At 31.9% G+C, this 16112-nt stretch overlaps 1 protein-coding gene across 1 annotated transcript; it reads left to right on the top strand.

Moving 5' to 3' along the window:
* The first annotated feature begins 225 nt into the window (after positions 1–225).
* On the top strand, positions 226–967 carry LOC129884062 (feruloyl CoA ortho-hydroxylase 1-like). The gene is made up of 2 exons (XM_055958437.1): positions 226–474; positions 833–967. Exons 1-2 carry the CDS (start codon positions 226–228, stop codon positions 965–967), a joined length of 384 nt encoding a protein of 127 aa, XP_055814412.1.
* The last annotated feature ends 15145 nt before the right edge of the window (positions 968–16112 follow it).

The following is a 16112-nucleotide window of genomic DNA, read 5'->3' as shown; positions in this document are numbered from 1 at the left end:
AGAACAAGCCTACAATGTTTCACTCCTTTGGCTCTTCAAGTAAAATGACTATATATTCTATATTTCTCCATTGGTTATAACAGTCATGGTACCATCACAGTTTACGTATATGATATATCCATTACATTACATATATAACTCGATAAATAATTTAAAGCTCCAACCATAGCTTCATATTTTCCTGCTTATAAATAGGGAGTTAAAAAGTCATAAACATAACACAATATGGTGGGAAGAATGAGAGAGAGCTCAGCTTCACCGAATGGTTCATTTACTAGTGCCATGACACTTACTGAAGAGGGACTAACCTATGTTCCCAAGCGTTACATTCTTCCACCATCCCTACGCCTTGATGGAACCCTGTGTAACACATGCTTGCCAATTGTGGATCTATCCAATCGGAAACACCCTCTTCTTCGGCCTCAGATAATCCACGAAGTACACCTGGCTTGCAAGGAATTTGGTTTCTTCCAGGTACTACTTGTCGTGAAGTGTCCATGTTACCTGCAATCGAGCACTAGCTAGAATAAGAGTTTTAATTACCCTTGTACTTCATTATACATGAAGTTCATAGAGAGAGAAATCCAACTAAGAAGAATATGCATGCACCAAATAACGAAAAAGGTCATGTCTTACCACATGGTGCATTAGTGTTCTAATCTTCATCTCCCTTTGTCTTAACCCTTCCTTTTTATTTTCAGTTGATCTGTTAAAACAGACATCCTAGATTTTGAGATACTTAGGCTGTCTAACAGGAAGGAAAATATGTCAATCATCAGAAATTCACCCTGAATGTAAAATAACAGCATGCATGCAATAAATGATTTTGCAGGTAGTTAACCATGGAATCCCATTGTCAGTTATGGACGACGCCATAGATGCTGCGAGTGAATTCTTTGATTTACCAACTCAAGATAAAAGGCCGCTCTGGCGGGAGGAATCCCGCTGTGGCGAGGCCGCCAGATAGGAATAGGTCCTGCCACAGCGGGCTGGTTAGAATATGAACCTTAGCCCACCTAAATGTTTTCCTCTATCGAGTGAGATGTTAACTATTCTAGGGCCAGATGTTGGTGTGAAAGCTAAAGGTAGTAGACTATTTAGACAAAGTTAATGAGCTCCGTAGTTCAAAAACTCATCTATGAGTTATCTGGCTAGGCCTTGATCTGGATTATAGTTGGCAGCGGACCAACTAGAAGGGATGAGAGTTGGGTTTGAACGACTTTAATGAGGTTAATGGAAATGATAAGAGTTTGTGCATAAAGGTTTGGCGGTGTAATTCCTCAAGAGCATATTTTCTTCTTGTCGATTTCTTTATATTATGCAGTAGGTATCGGGTTGATCAATGATGTCTACTAGTACGTATTGTTTGTACTGATACTACTCTTGTTATGCCACTTTGCATAGTCTGGTTGCAGGGTTACTGATGTTTCATAGATGAAGATGAAGATGAGTCTCCGACAGCTTCTACTCTTCATTCCTTATGGTGGTAGTTGTGTCTTGTTTTTATTTATATTTTGTATCTTTAGAAGCACTTATACCTGTTTAGACTAATATTCTTTGGGGTGTTAAAGTATTTTGTAATAAACTCTAGAATTTTGATAATTCAAGTATGATGTATTCCTGATTCTTAAGACTATTATTGGTATTTTGTTAAACTTTCATATGTTATTTCTGTAAGGGTTCTCCTATCTAGGTGTTAGAGTAGGTGTCGCACGGCCCGGTGGATTGGATCGTGATATTTTCTAAGTAAAAGTAAACGTCAAGTGTGATTTGCTCCATTATTTTGAGTTTCGACGAAATTCTAAAATTTGAAGTGTGGCGGAATTAGTTCAAAATACCCCGGACAATTATGAGGAAATGAAATTCCTTAAGAATACACACTAAATTTTGTGGGTTCGTTATTAAATTGTCATTTTTGTTCTAACTAATTCTACTTTATTTTTTATTTTCTGGTTTGAAGACAGTATAATAACATAATCAAAGAAAATTGAAAGAAAGTAGTTATTAAAATTCCATATTAAATTGGAAAACAGATTATCTATATGTAAATGCAATAGAATAAATTAACATGCGTAATATAATTGACCTTTATTATGGATTATATTACCAAACAAGTTAAAAATCTGGACGAAAGGAAACAGAATAATAATGAAACCAAGATAATTAAGTATCAAAGAAATTATATATATCCAAGCTGATCATTATTACTATCAGACTTGAAAACTCAAAATGCTTGATTTGTTTTGAATAATTAATTAGTTTCCATATACAAGACCTAGCAGAAAACTTCAAGTTCAATGATAAATTGTGTACAACTTAAGTTATGAACATGAAAGAATTAGAAGAAGGTCGATATATTTTTTGAAAGCATCCATATATATACTATAGGAATTAATGGAAAAGGAAGAGAACATATGAGGGAATAAATTAAATAAAATGTACTACTAGAAATGAAAATTATGTTGTAAATGCATTTGTTAATACCAAAAAACATGTCAATTATATTCCATGCACATTAACGTACCATGCATAATACTAGCTAGCTAGTAGAAGAATCAATGCATGCATCCTTTGCAGAATTATCAATTGTTGATGATGTTGAATCATATCATGAGTACTTTCTTTTCCTTCTTCCTCACTGTTTTTTTTTTCAAAAGTTGTCTATACAAAAAATTTCTCCCCACAAAAATTTATATAGGCTAATGATATATATATATAGCTCTACACTCTTGGGTTAGTGGAGTAAGAAATAGAGGCCTACCCCCACCAAAAGAAAACAAGGCACAAACACACAAGAGGAAAACAACAACGAAAAGAGAGGTGGAAGGGGGGGACCCCTTTTTCACTTGTTGTTTTAAAAAAAAAAAAAAATTACCTCCTATACATTTCCTTTTATGTATCTGAATTTAACTGTTTAAAAATTTAAAGAATTTTTTTTTATCTTATCATCTTAAACTATCAAAAAGTATTTTTTAAATCTCGTGTTATTAAACTTGTCATGTCCGGTGTCACTTCTATTAAGAAAGTGTGTTTAAATATAAATTAAGAATGATTAAAATTAAAAACTAACATAGAAAGGATTTAACTTGTTTCAAAGAAATAATTAAATTGAAATAAATGTAGTACCAATTAATTGAAAACAACGTGGATGTTGGTAATATAAAAAAAAGGAAAAGCAGATTGAGTTTTTTTTTTTTTTTTTTTTTTTTTTATAAAAAAAAAGGAAAAGCAGATTGAGTTGAGATAACATAATCGCGGTGTATGAGGAGTTGAAATTCTTGAAAACCAGATTCATGTATATTTAAATGTCCTTTAGTGCGTGCGTCATATTAATTTAATTAATATAAATAAAAGGGGTAGCTAATAGAGTACTATTCATTATATTATTGCTTCTTCTGCATTTCTTTTTTTTTTAATAAATGCAAAACCAGCAGACGATAGATTTACAAAACAACTGCATATTGTGGTTTATGGGATTCCGGGATTTAATGAAGAAACATATATATATTTAGATTTGCCTTTTTCTGGTTGCAACTTGATCACATGTGGACAATAAGATAATAACTTTATAGGATAACCATACTGGTGGTGATTATATATAATACTAGTTTCGCAATGCACGTGCATATTAAGTCATAAATTAGCCAATTTATAAATAATATTACTATTATTTAAATAAAGCTTTGAGTAAATTGTGATATATGAAAGAATAAAATACAATTTATGTGAATGGTCAAAGTGGATCATTGTACGACGATTTACTTGTCGAGGTTAAGATGATTGGATATTGTCTGAATCAGCGAAGATAATTAATTGCCAATGTTTATATCCTTCTTGAAAGTTCAATGTTAAGTTTAGCCATATAAGAAAATATGTTATGATAGATAAAATTCAACAATATAAAATTTTTGATATATGCTTTATTTTTTGTTATTGCAAAATATAAATTTACATGTTTCTCCCAATAATTTGGATGAAATCCTTCATTTTTAGGTGAGAAGATAGATTTTTATTGGATAGTCATATGCTTGAAAGTAACAATATCAATGAAGAGTGATACAAGCTAATTCAGTTTGTATAGGCTTAACAAATCCTAGGATAACTTTAAGATATATAGGCAAACCCATAACCTAGAAGTTATTAGAACCATTTCAATAGAAAAAATTGTGCTAAAATAAGCATCCTCTAAATCACACACTGCAATCCCCTATGCTTTCCTAACATTCCACATATTTAACATGTATAAGCTTTAATCTTGATCAAAAAAATAAATTAAAACAAATCTCAGTAAAAATCTAGTTCATGAATTAGGTAAAACAAACCATGTACTATAGCGAAATCAAATTACGCAAAAACACCCAACATCGATAATTGTTTTGGAACAAACTACAACTTTTAACTCAAAAGAAAAAAAAAGAGAAAAGCAACTTTAAACATATTAATAGTTATTGCTACATGACCAATTGCTAATTGTATGAACAACTGCAACACATGTCACCAAAAAAGATGATACAACAGAGAAGCATTGTTTAAATTGCACGTAAATAGGAGAATGAAGTAATTAGGTGGGACTTACAACTCGATAATGGTGATGAACAATTTTACAAATGTTAACTAATCTTGAGGTATGTTTTGATGGAGAAAGATCAAGGTCAATATGAGTAATCTTCGCATAAACATAATAATTGAACTAAGCTTGCCACATCCAGGTGGAGATCAATTTGACAATGTTAGCAAAGTGTTTAGACCATCTGCTAAAGGTCTTGAGGGTTCTATTTCGCAGTTGGCCAAAGACTATGCAGTTGTGAATGATTCAGGCGTGCATCAACTCATCAGTCACCGATTAAATCTGTCCGTAAAGTTGTATAACTCCCATATGTTGTCAAATTATAGTAATCTAAAGCACTGTTTTATATATATATTATCAGGTTAAAAACACACGCAGTGATCGAGCTATTTGTGATTGCAATAAATCGACAACTAAGTGTGCTTCACCCCATTCATAAGCTTCTCCTTCATTATTTTTGTGACACGATGAACATAAATGTCTTTGAATTAACAAAGCATAACGTTTGGCAAAGCGGATGTAACAGAGCATACTTGTTCTTCTTTTGTACAAGTTGGATGGGACAGTGCCATCTTGTTGGATGGTTTTAAAAAGTGTGTAACATAGTCCACCGTGAATTTCAAGAATATTTAAGGAGCTAAGTAGAGAAAATTCTTGCAAACCATCAATACATTCACATGAAGTCATTTTGCATCAAAATAGACCAATAATCATTAGTTTAATCATGATTCATTCTCCTAAGTAGAAATTAGAATGACCCATAAGAAAATCATATTTGAAATCAAGAGATTTATTGAAAGGGCTTTGGACTCCATGGGTGGAAGAACCCATGAATAAAGACCCATATACCGTAGAGTAAAGCTTGAAGAGAGATTGAAGAAATCTTGAGGAACTTGAAGTAATCTTGATGTTTGGTCTTCAATAAGGAACTTCAAAATCCTTTATTTTTAGAGGAATCTTGTAGGAGATGATTTAGGAAAGATGGAAAATAAAATCTAGGGTTTTAGGTAGTAAAAAGAGTGAAAAATAACCTCAAAAATCGTTCAAATCCGACTATACTTGTTCAGAAAATTGTCCAACATACCCTTACTTAAACTGAAAATTTTCAAAAAATTTGAACTATCTAGGAACAAGTCCGCGACTCGGAGTGGCTCCCCCACAGGTCATTTTTTCACAAAGTTAAATTTTTGCTAGATTTGAGTTTTATTTGAGTTCGGAAAATTTTGAACTACCAGAGAACAGAGGCGCGGCGTGCCTTGGTCGCGCACTCTTCTGTTTTTGGCATTTCTTAAAAATCTTATGTATACTATTTCAACTATTCATTTTAATTTGATTGATACGTAATTTTAACAAAGTCATTCTTGAAACTCCACTTGTTCTCTCCTTTCTTTCGCCTAAAAAATTTCATTGCCTCACAGAAAATAATTTAGGAGCGACGAAGTTACTAGAAATTTCTCTCCAGTGTCTGCTAAGATGCTCCGGTCTTTGGTTGACGCTATTTATGTGGAAAAGACCGCTCCGTAGAATATTATTAAAAAGTCTTGAAGAAGTTTTTCTCGAGGCGTTCCGCCAACTTTCTCCCCTTTTACTAGTAGTTGAGTACTCATTATTGTTCGTATCAGATTTTTGAATCTTGTAATCTTAAATTAAAAATGCGTCTAATGTATCAAAATTTACTTATAAGACATTTCATTTTGTCTCAAATCTTTGAAAGAAAGGGTGAGATCAGTATGTATAATGAAAATTTTGCCACACACGATGAATACATATTATTGATAGATAATTATTCTTTAGTGAAATTAGTGTTAGTAATTTTTATTTTATAGACTCACATATTAATGTATTAGTATATAGATATGCTATCATTTAAAGGAGCCCATTTTATGATCTAAAAAAGTTTTAAACTATTTGTGGCTAAAAGTAAATATCTATTAATATGAGGGTTAATTTAAATAAGAAGAAACCCATTAGGCTTTTCATATGTCTGATGGAGATTAATTGAAAAGGTGTCTTTTTACCTGAAAAGACACTTTAGAATTCTTTAAATAGAATCGTCTCTAAACGAGAAGAACAACGTTGCTTTTCTCTGGAGTTTCGATCTTAGCTTGCTCTTGTTCTTTGTGCTCTGATGCTGCTTCAGAAGAAACTAGAACTTCTTTTATTTCTTCAACTCCAACTGTAGTAGTCTCTGATTTTTTTTTTGAAGTGCTACCTTCTTTTGCTTGTATCTTGTTTTCAACAAACACAACATCCCTGCTGATTACCACCTTGCGGGCCGTGGAATCCCACAAGCGATACCCCTTGACTCCATCAGCATACCCTAAGAAAATGCATTCTCTGGATTATGGATCCAACTTTGATTTTTCTTTGGTGTTGTACATAACATAAGTAAAATTTCCGAATATATGTAGGCGAGAATAATCAGCTAGTTTTTCGATTGATCACATAACAGGCAGTTTTGACTACTTTTGCCCAAAATGGTTTTTCCAACCCTGCAGTTGCCAACATAGTTCTTGTTTGTTCCAACAAGGTTCTGTTCATCCGCTCTGCTACTCTATTTTATTGTGGAGTATATGCCACCGTGAACTGTCGTTTAATACCTTCTTATTTACAGAAGTTATCAAATTCATCACCAGTGTATTCTCCTCCATTATCTGTCCTCAAACACTTGATCTTTTTCTCAGATTCAAGTTCTACCCGCGCTTTGAATTGTTTGAAAACTGAAAAAATATATGCCTTCCTTTTGATTGGATACACCCAACTTCTCTTGCAGTAATTGCAGATAAATGACACAAAATATTTTGCTCCTCTTAGGGACTCTACCGGTGCTTGCCAGACATCAGAGTGAACCAGATCAAGTATTTCCTTGCTTTTAGCAGAGGAACTGCTAAACTTCAGTCTATTTTGCTTACTGGTAACACAATGCTCACAAAAGGGTAGTGAAACTTTTTTGAGTCCTGGAAGAAGCTTTTGCTCAGCAAGAATCTTCAAACCTCATTCTGACATATGGCCAAGTTTACGATGCCACATCATCATTGATTCTTCAAATAAATTTGCTGACGCGGTTGATGCTTTTCTTTCTTGGTGTGTTTCACTTTTAAGCACATATAAATTTGCGGTAAGTTTTTTTCTGCTTTCATCACTACAAGTGCTCCTTTTGATATTTTCATAACTCCACCATGAGTCTTCTATGAACATCCATTATTATCTAATTGTCCCAAAGATAATAGATTCTTCCTCAAGTCTTTTACATGTCGTACCTCCTGGATAGTGCGTACCATGCCATTATACATCTTTATTTTGATGGACCCAATACCAATAGCATCCAAAGCATGATCATCTCTCATGAACACAGACCCTCCTAAGATGGGATTATATTGATGGAACAATTCTCTCTGGGAAGTCATGTGTCATGTTGCTCCTGTGTTAATAATCTAGACATCAGTGAAATATTTTCTGCCTTCATTATTTGATATTGCTTCACTACATAAAATATCGCCATCATCCGAGGTACTTGCAACATTCCCTTGAGCATTTGATGACTCAGGGTGTTTACTCTTCTTCTTGAACTGACAATCTTTCTTAAAATGCCTTTCTTGCCACAGTTGTAACACTTGATATTCTTCTTACTTCTTGATTGAGATCTACCATGATTGTGAATCCCATTGGGGACACGTTCCATTGGTCTTCCTCTCACCATCATAAAAGTTTCTGCTTGCTGCGAACTTGCTTGTTTGTCTTTTTTATTTTTGCCCCGATTTTCTTCTTCTAAGACAATGGCTGCAATTTCATCGAAAATTAGACTATCTGTATTGTTTATCAGGTTGATAATGAGTTGATTATACAAGTCAGGCAGACTTTGAAGTTGAAGCTCTGCACATTCAGTCCCCTCTATTTTGTAATCCATTATTGTAAGTTGCGAAAACAGAGTATTCAAAGTATTGATGTGTTCAGTAACTAACATGGACTCTACCATTCGAACAGTATACAATCTTCTTTTTAAGAATATTTTATTATGCAAAGATTGACCTCGTACAATCCTTTAAGAGTATCCTATATTTCCTTCGCTGACCGTTTTTCATTCACACTAGACAACACTTGATTAGCTAGTGTCAAGTGTAGATCAGCAACTGTGTTGCTGTCTATGTCATTCCACTTGCTATCATCAGTAAAATTTGTGGGTCTGCCTTCAATTGCAGCTAAGCAATTATCTTTTCTCAATATCGCTTTTATTTTCATTTTCCACAATGAGAAATTAGTCTCATTGAATTTTTCAACGTCAAACTTTGTTGTACTCGACATTATTATTTGCTTCACACCCTTCTAGATCGTTTCTGAATATTTTTGCGAACAATCGTGACAATTTATACCATCACCAAAATTTACTATTCACGAATAGTACCTTTGCATAAAACAGACAGAATAACCGAGGGCTTTGATACCACAGTTGGGGGAGGAAGCACCACAACTAAAGTTTGATATGACAATAAATATAAAAATAAATTGGACACGAGAATTTTACGTGGAAACTCGTCAAACAGATAGAGGAGAAAAACCACGGGATAAAAGGATTTTACTATGAAAATATGGAAGTACAGTGCTCTCAAATACAAGGAGAAAAACAATAATTAACACTCCTCTCTTGTAAAAGGAACAACTCACTAAAGAGGACACTCAAAATTATAATATTTATCTTGGTGTATAGCTCTCTTTGTATTTTTACTCTCTCTAGTCTGAATGATTTAAATGAGGGCACAATGCCCTCTATTTATAAGAGGATGAAAATGCGTAGAAAATTTACGCGTTAATTTTCTAATCGTTTTTCTACGCGTCCGTCAACTTTTGCAAGCAAAAAGTTACTTCATTTTTCTTTTTGCTTTTCATCTTTTTGACTTCTTTGCAACAGCCTTTTGTGACTTTCTCTCACTTCTGTCCAAAAGCACTCACTATTAAAAAAAAACTTAATTTAAATGCTTGCAACAATAGTAGTTTAAATGCTCAAAACAATCCTCCTAACTGGGTATTGATGCAAAATTTTGACAAAGGTGGCTTCACCTTAAAAGAAAATTCTCTTTTATTTTATATAATTTATTGTAAAAGAAAAATCTCCTTTTTGTAAAATAATTTTTTAATTTTAACTTTTCATATGATGTGTTTAAAATTACAAAATTAAAGAACTTTTTAAAATATTTTATATATCTTTAAATTTAAGACTATAAATTTTTATTTTAAAATTATTTTTTAAAAAACTCTATGTCAAATCAAACAAGAAAAACGAAACGCAGAGGCAATAGTAGTGAGCAAATAGGCAACGAGTTGGATTACTCCCCGAATAGGAAATTAAAAGAGAAATTATATTGTTCAAAATTCCAGTTAGATCACTTATACGTATATATATATATATATATATATATATATATATATATATATATATTCACTAGAAATTAAAAGAGAAATTATATTGTTCAAAATTTCAGTTAGATCACTTATACGTATGTATATTCACTAGTGGACTTATCCGCATTACATCATCTGTTTGGTCATAAAAAATTATTGATTAACCTTCTTTCTAGAAATTTTTAATTTATTTGAAAATTAATTTTAAACATGAAAAATTTAAATTAAACTTGAAGTTGAAATATGAATTTGAGAAACTTCTCAACTACTCCATATTTAGATTTTCAAATAAAATGCTATTTTCTATCATTTGTGAAAACTTATAACCAAACACAATTTCAATTTTAAAAATTTCTTGTAAAGTGAAAAATATTTGATTTTGAATTATATATGGACAAATGCCCATCAAATTCACGATCTATATTTTTGTTCTAATAATCAAACATTAAAATTATCAAAAAGTATATTTTTATTAGAATCAATTTTATTATAAATATTTCTTTCAAACATGTTATCTAAACAGAAGAAATCATAACATCCACCAAACGTCTTTTTCGAACCTTAAGTTTCAAATATTAAACCAATAGTTACATAAAAACATCATTTATATTTTATGTTAAGCAAATATGAAATAATATGTATAAAAATAACTTGTTGGCAAATCTTTGACTATATATTTGCCCACCCAAGTTATCTGTTTATTTAGTCTTTGCTACTCAAAAAATAATATCAAAAATTTCTCAAAAAACACACATCATTATATCACCCAAAAAAGAATATAAACACAAAAAACTTCCATTAGTTTTCTATTCATACTCACCAGTCTAATATTATGAATTCATGACATAAATAGATTAAATGAAGATGTTTCCTTAAATGTGGATATTCATTTAGTGAGTAGGTGTAAATATAGCGGTGTTCAAAATTTTTAATCAAGTTATGAAGTTTTTTATGTTTTAAAGATTCATAAATGCACAAAGTAATACTATAACGAAAGTAATATGTTCAATCTATTTGATGAATTTTAAAAAAGGGAATGGGCAAGTTATTCATGTTTCATTAACTCAGTATATAAGCTATTAACCCAAATTGGTAGAAGAATTTTATGGCGTATTAGTAAAATAAATTGAATTAAACCTTCTATTATAAATATTAAGTACCAATTTGTTTCACAATTATTTTGTTAAGTGGAAGGAGGGTGTAATGATATTTTAATTTATAGAAAGGTATCATATCATCTTGTCTATGCCTATCTATATAAGATTATGCATCAACTTTTTCATTAACTTAAAATATCTAGAAATTGTCAATGCATATATTTAGCTTATTGAATAGAAGTGTGTTCTCATAAACTTTCTAATACAAGTCAAGTTTTAAGATGATGGTGATCTAGATGGTGATTGAATTGTCATTATTTCTGTCTTGACATATTTTTTTCTCCCTGAAAATATTTGTCTTTTGATCTTTTCTGTATTGTCAAGTTTCTTCTTTTGAAAATCGAATGAAAAAAATTAAGTTTTTTTAATAGAAAAATAAATTGTTAAGTATTATGAATGAAAAGATGGAAAGAAACTAAAAAAATTGAGAAGAAAAAAAGTTTTGAGACTAATATGTTATAAATTTACCTTACTTATTTGATGAAAAATTTATAAATTCAGAAGAGTTGATAGAAAATAATTATAACCATGAAAAATTACAAATAAATTATTTAAGAAAAAAAACAAAGGCAAAGCAAGAGCATATAAAAATTTTCTATAAAAAATGATAAATGTATGAGGAAAACATACGTACATTAGCATCTCAATTCAACATAGAAAACAATCACTACTCAAATTTATTACAAAAGTACAAATACATATTGAAACTTTAAATCAAAATTAAAAATTATTAACAACATCCAATAGCTATGAGAAATGTATTATAGGTAACAGAAATATACAAAAAATGAAGAGACACAAGAGAGGAGAGTTTTCTTATTCTTCCAATGTGTATAATAAAATCTTCAAGACCTATATTTATATTGTTGCATAAGGCATACAAAGAGATAACAATAAATATGACATTAATCCTTGAGAACATGGGGAAGATCAAGAGGTGTATATAGAAAATAAATGAGGAGATGGTGGAGGTATGGTATTTTCACACATAATGATAGAATTACACCTTGAAGTTATGAACATCAACATTAATATAATATATTTACAACAAAACATTAATTATTCAACAATTATATACATAACAGCTACATTAAAATGAGGAGGAAAACTAACAAATGCTCAAAAAAAGGAGAAAAAGGATAAATAAAAATGGAGGTCATAGAGAGGTGTCACATCATCTTGTTATATCTAGCTTTATTATATATATATAGATTACATTACACATATACCTGGATAAATAATTAAAGAACTCCAACCGTATCATCATAATTTCCTCCTTATAAATATGGAGTTAAAAGCCATAAACATAATGGAAAAATAACACAGATGGGAAAAATGAGAGAGAAATCAGCTTCACCAAATGGTTCAATTAGTAGTGCCATGGCAGTTATTGAAGAGGGACTAACCTAGGCTGTTAAAATCGAATTGTAATCAATAGGTCAACTGCAAAATTGACTTATTAATATTGAATTATCCAATAAACAGTTGGGGATTTGATTAAAATTTTATAATTAACGGCTTATTGGCGTGGGGGTGGATTATTAAATTTTCTTATCGGATAAACTAATAACCCGTTAAGAATCATCATATACTTATACTTATTTTTCAATCTGTAGCTAATTGACATGAGTCTTTTGCTCTGATTGTGTGCAATTCTGTAAAAATATGAGTCACCAAGTTGAAACTAATGTATCCTTGACTTTTGCTTGTATGGTAAATCTTTTCTTCAATCAGCTCCATCTTTTCAATGTCAGTTTAAGTTCTTTCTCGTTGTCAAATAGTCTACTGTAATGACATGTTCCCGTCGTTAAGGATAGGCCAATGGAGAAGGATTTCGGACCATAAAACTTTGGGTAGTAACTTCGGAAAATTTGAGCCTAGGCCAAACTTGGATGAATTCTGAGCCAGGTGAAGTATAGGGTGATCACGTGAATGATGGGAGGTCAAATTTATAATTTGATTGGACAGGATAATAACCAAGACGATACCGAGCAGTTATCGCTTTGCGGAATCGCATTCGGACGAGTAAAACTCTCGGAATTAAAGTTGGCGTGAAGGGTATATTTTAATACGTCTTTGAAAATGGGTATGTTGTGAAATGGGGGCTTGGAGCACAAACTCCAAGCTCACTGTTTCCGCATATCCCGCCAGAGCGGGATAGTCGTGACTTAACGGTCTTTTCTACAACAATCAATTTTTAAATTTTCAAGAGGCGACCTAGGGCGATTTCTATTGATTTTCCACGGATTTGCACGCTTAAGGTAAGGTTTTTACTCCTTTGATTCATACTTTGATTCTTAGAAACTAGAAGTATGGGTGATAATCATTGGGGGGTTGAATTGAAAATCTATGGTGGGAAATAGCCCTATGGTAAGGTTAGGATCATGAATTTGACCTAGGGAATGAAATTGTGTTATATTTCTGGATAGTTAGGTCATTTATTGATCCTTGATATGTATTTAATGTTTCTAAACCAAGAACGAGAAGAACGAACCCGAAAAGGGAATGCTCTTTCATTGTAAGGTTGTCAAAGCTTGAATTTGAGGTAGGTAATGGTCTAGTTTCCCATATGCGTTTCATATACTTATTAAATTATTTCATGACATGCATATGTGTATATGAATAGGGAAACATGCTAGATTATGTGTGAAATGATCACTTGCTGGCCTGTCATTGTGATGAACCTGTTCTTGGTGGTATAAATGTTGTAAACATTGAATGTACTTGTGATTGTGATATCTTGGGATCGGGTGTCACGTTCTGACACATGACTTGGATTGGGTGCCACGTCATATACTTGGATCGGGTGTCACATTCTGACACATGACTTGGATTGGGTACCACGTCATATACTTGGATCGGGTGTCACATTCTGACACAAAGTTGATTGTTTTTAGGTCCCTTGAGAGGACTCTTGTGTGAAACTATAGTATGTGAAAGACATTGAGTTGTGATATTGAGATGCTGTTGACTTATTTTGTATATGTATATGCCTATTACATTGAATTTACTTGTTTATGATCTGCTTATTGGCTAACCGCGTAATCCTATCAGTATACCATTGTCTTTGTGTACTGATACTACACTTTCTCTGCCTTTTTGTTGAGTACAGGGCATATTTAGCCGGTTGCGGAGAGACCTCGTCTAGAGGAGTGATCGTGTCTTCGAGATCAAGGGTGAGTTGTTCCTTCAGGCTGTCGTGGATTCTATCGTTATTCTAGTCCTTTTCTTTTCCAGGACTTAGGTGTTCAGACAATATTTCTATTTATTACTAGTTTCTATTTGGAGTTGTACTCCTGTTCTAGACTTGTTAGTTTAGAGTTTTGGTACGATGACTTTCAGTTCCTAGAGATGTTTAATTCCGCACAATGGAAGTAATATCTAGTTAGTTTTCTGAGTTTATGAAAACTCAGCACTTGTCTTTGATTTAACCCTACTTTCGCATCTTTAAGCTTGTGTACATATTGCGATTATTGTTGTTGAGCTGTTAGAATGGTTCTCCCACTGGAATAAGTATTGTGGGTGTCAGTCACGGCGGATTGGGGTCATGACATCTACGAACTTCTTATTGGTTATCCGATACACCATCCGATAATTGATAATATGTTACCGAACTAACCGATATCTTATAAATTGGCTAGTGGATTAGTAAATTTAAAAATGGATATCCAATCAATCAAATCGTTAAGTGAAATTATCCATCCGATATAAGCGACCCTCCAACCTACGTTCCCAAGCTTTACATTCTTCCACCATTCCTAAGCCTCGATGGAACCCCGTGCAACAAATATTTGCCAATTGTGGATCTACCAATCTGCAACACCCTCTTTTTCGGCCTCAGCTAATGCAGGAAGTATACCTGTCTTGAAAGGAATAAGCTATTTATTTATTTCCAAAGATGGAGTTTTTGTGTAAGCATTACTTAATTAAAATAGGTGTTCCAATTTATCGTAAAAATAATTATACGACGATTTCTTAAGTTAATTAATTTGAAAATCATCAATATATTGTGCGTTGATTTGAACCCGATTAAAATTAGGAATAACGATTATTATTATTTTATTCTTCAATTTTATTACTATGATTGTTTCTTTTACTTTGGTAATCTCTAATATTTTTACTATTAATATTATTTTTTTTTCATTATTTTCATTATAACTTTTTATGTTTGCATTTCTTTCCAACCATGTTACGAAAAGCTTCATCATTTTCGTCATACCTTTTTGCATTTGCATTTCTTTCCAACCATATTTTGAAAAGTTGGGGTCAATCAAAAACAGTTTTTTTATCTCAAGTCCTTCTACCTCACAAAAGTAGGGACAGTAGCAGATCCAAAATCTAAAGGTAATGGGTGCTTCACCTTTTTTAACATAAAATCAGTATTGTTCATTTAGTATAAGTGCAAAAATTGTTTGAAAACATTCATGAAAAAAGTTAATGAGAAAGCTATATTTAATATTACTATTAGAAAAAAAGACTTTGAATATAAATTATAATGTACTCAAAACTTATTGTATATTGAAAGTAATAATAACATTACTTTATGTGGGTTTGCTCCTGAGCAGGAGGGGGATCTAGTAAACCCAATCCTCTTCAGGTCCGTCTATTAAAAACAGTTTTTCCACCTCACAAAGATAGAGGTAACACAATGCACACACCGTACATCCACCATTTTAAATAAACAAAAGATAAGCGTCAAAAACACATTTAAACTATACTTTTTTTTGTGTTTCATACCTAAACTATTGAAAGTGTGAGTTTCATACATAAACTATCACTTATTAGTTTGAGAAACACGGTGTGTGTAATACACTCTCTCTACTCTCTCTGCTTTTTTAAAAAACTTTGTCAAATGACATTCAAAATGGATAAAATATTCCACCTTGATAAAAATTAAATAAACTACTAATATTAGTTAAAAGTTAAAGAAATTATTTTTTAAAAAATAAAATTTAAAATATTTTGATCACGCACTCCACCACCTTTCCCCC

Source organism: Solanum dulcamara, chromosome 4, assembly GCF_947179165.1.
Source record: "Solanum dulcamara chromosome 4, daSolDulc1.2, whole genome shotgun sequence".
NCBI lineage: Eukaryota > Viridiplantae > Streptophyta > Magnoliopsida > Solanales > Solanaceae > Solanum > Solanum dulcamara.
Note: the sequence above shows the minus strand (reverse complement) of the source record. Positions and strands in the feature narration are given on the sequence as shown.

What these genes read in the sequence shown, in the direction of transcription:
- LOC129884062 (XM_055958437.1), top strand. Translation starts at nt 226, where the DNA reads ATGGTGGGAAGAATGAGAGAGAGCTCAGCTTCACCGAATGGTTCATTT. An exon ending in AGGAATTTGGTTTCTTCCAG is followed by an intron (nt 475 to 832) that starts GTACTACTTGTC and finishes ATGATTTTGCAG; the next exon opens with GTAGTTAACCATGGAATCCC.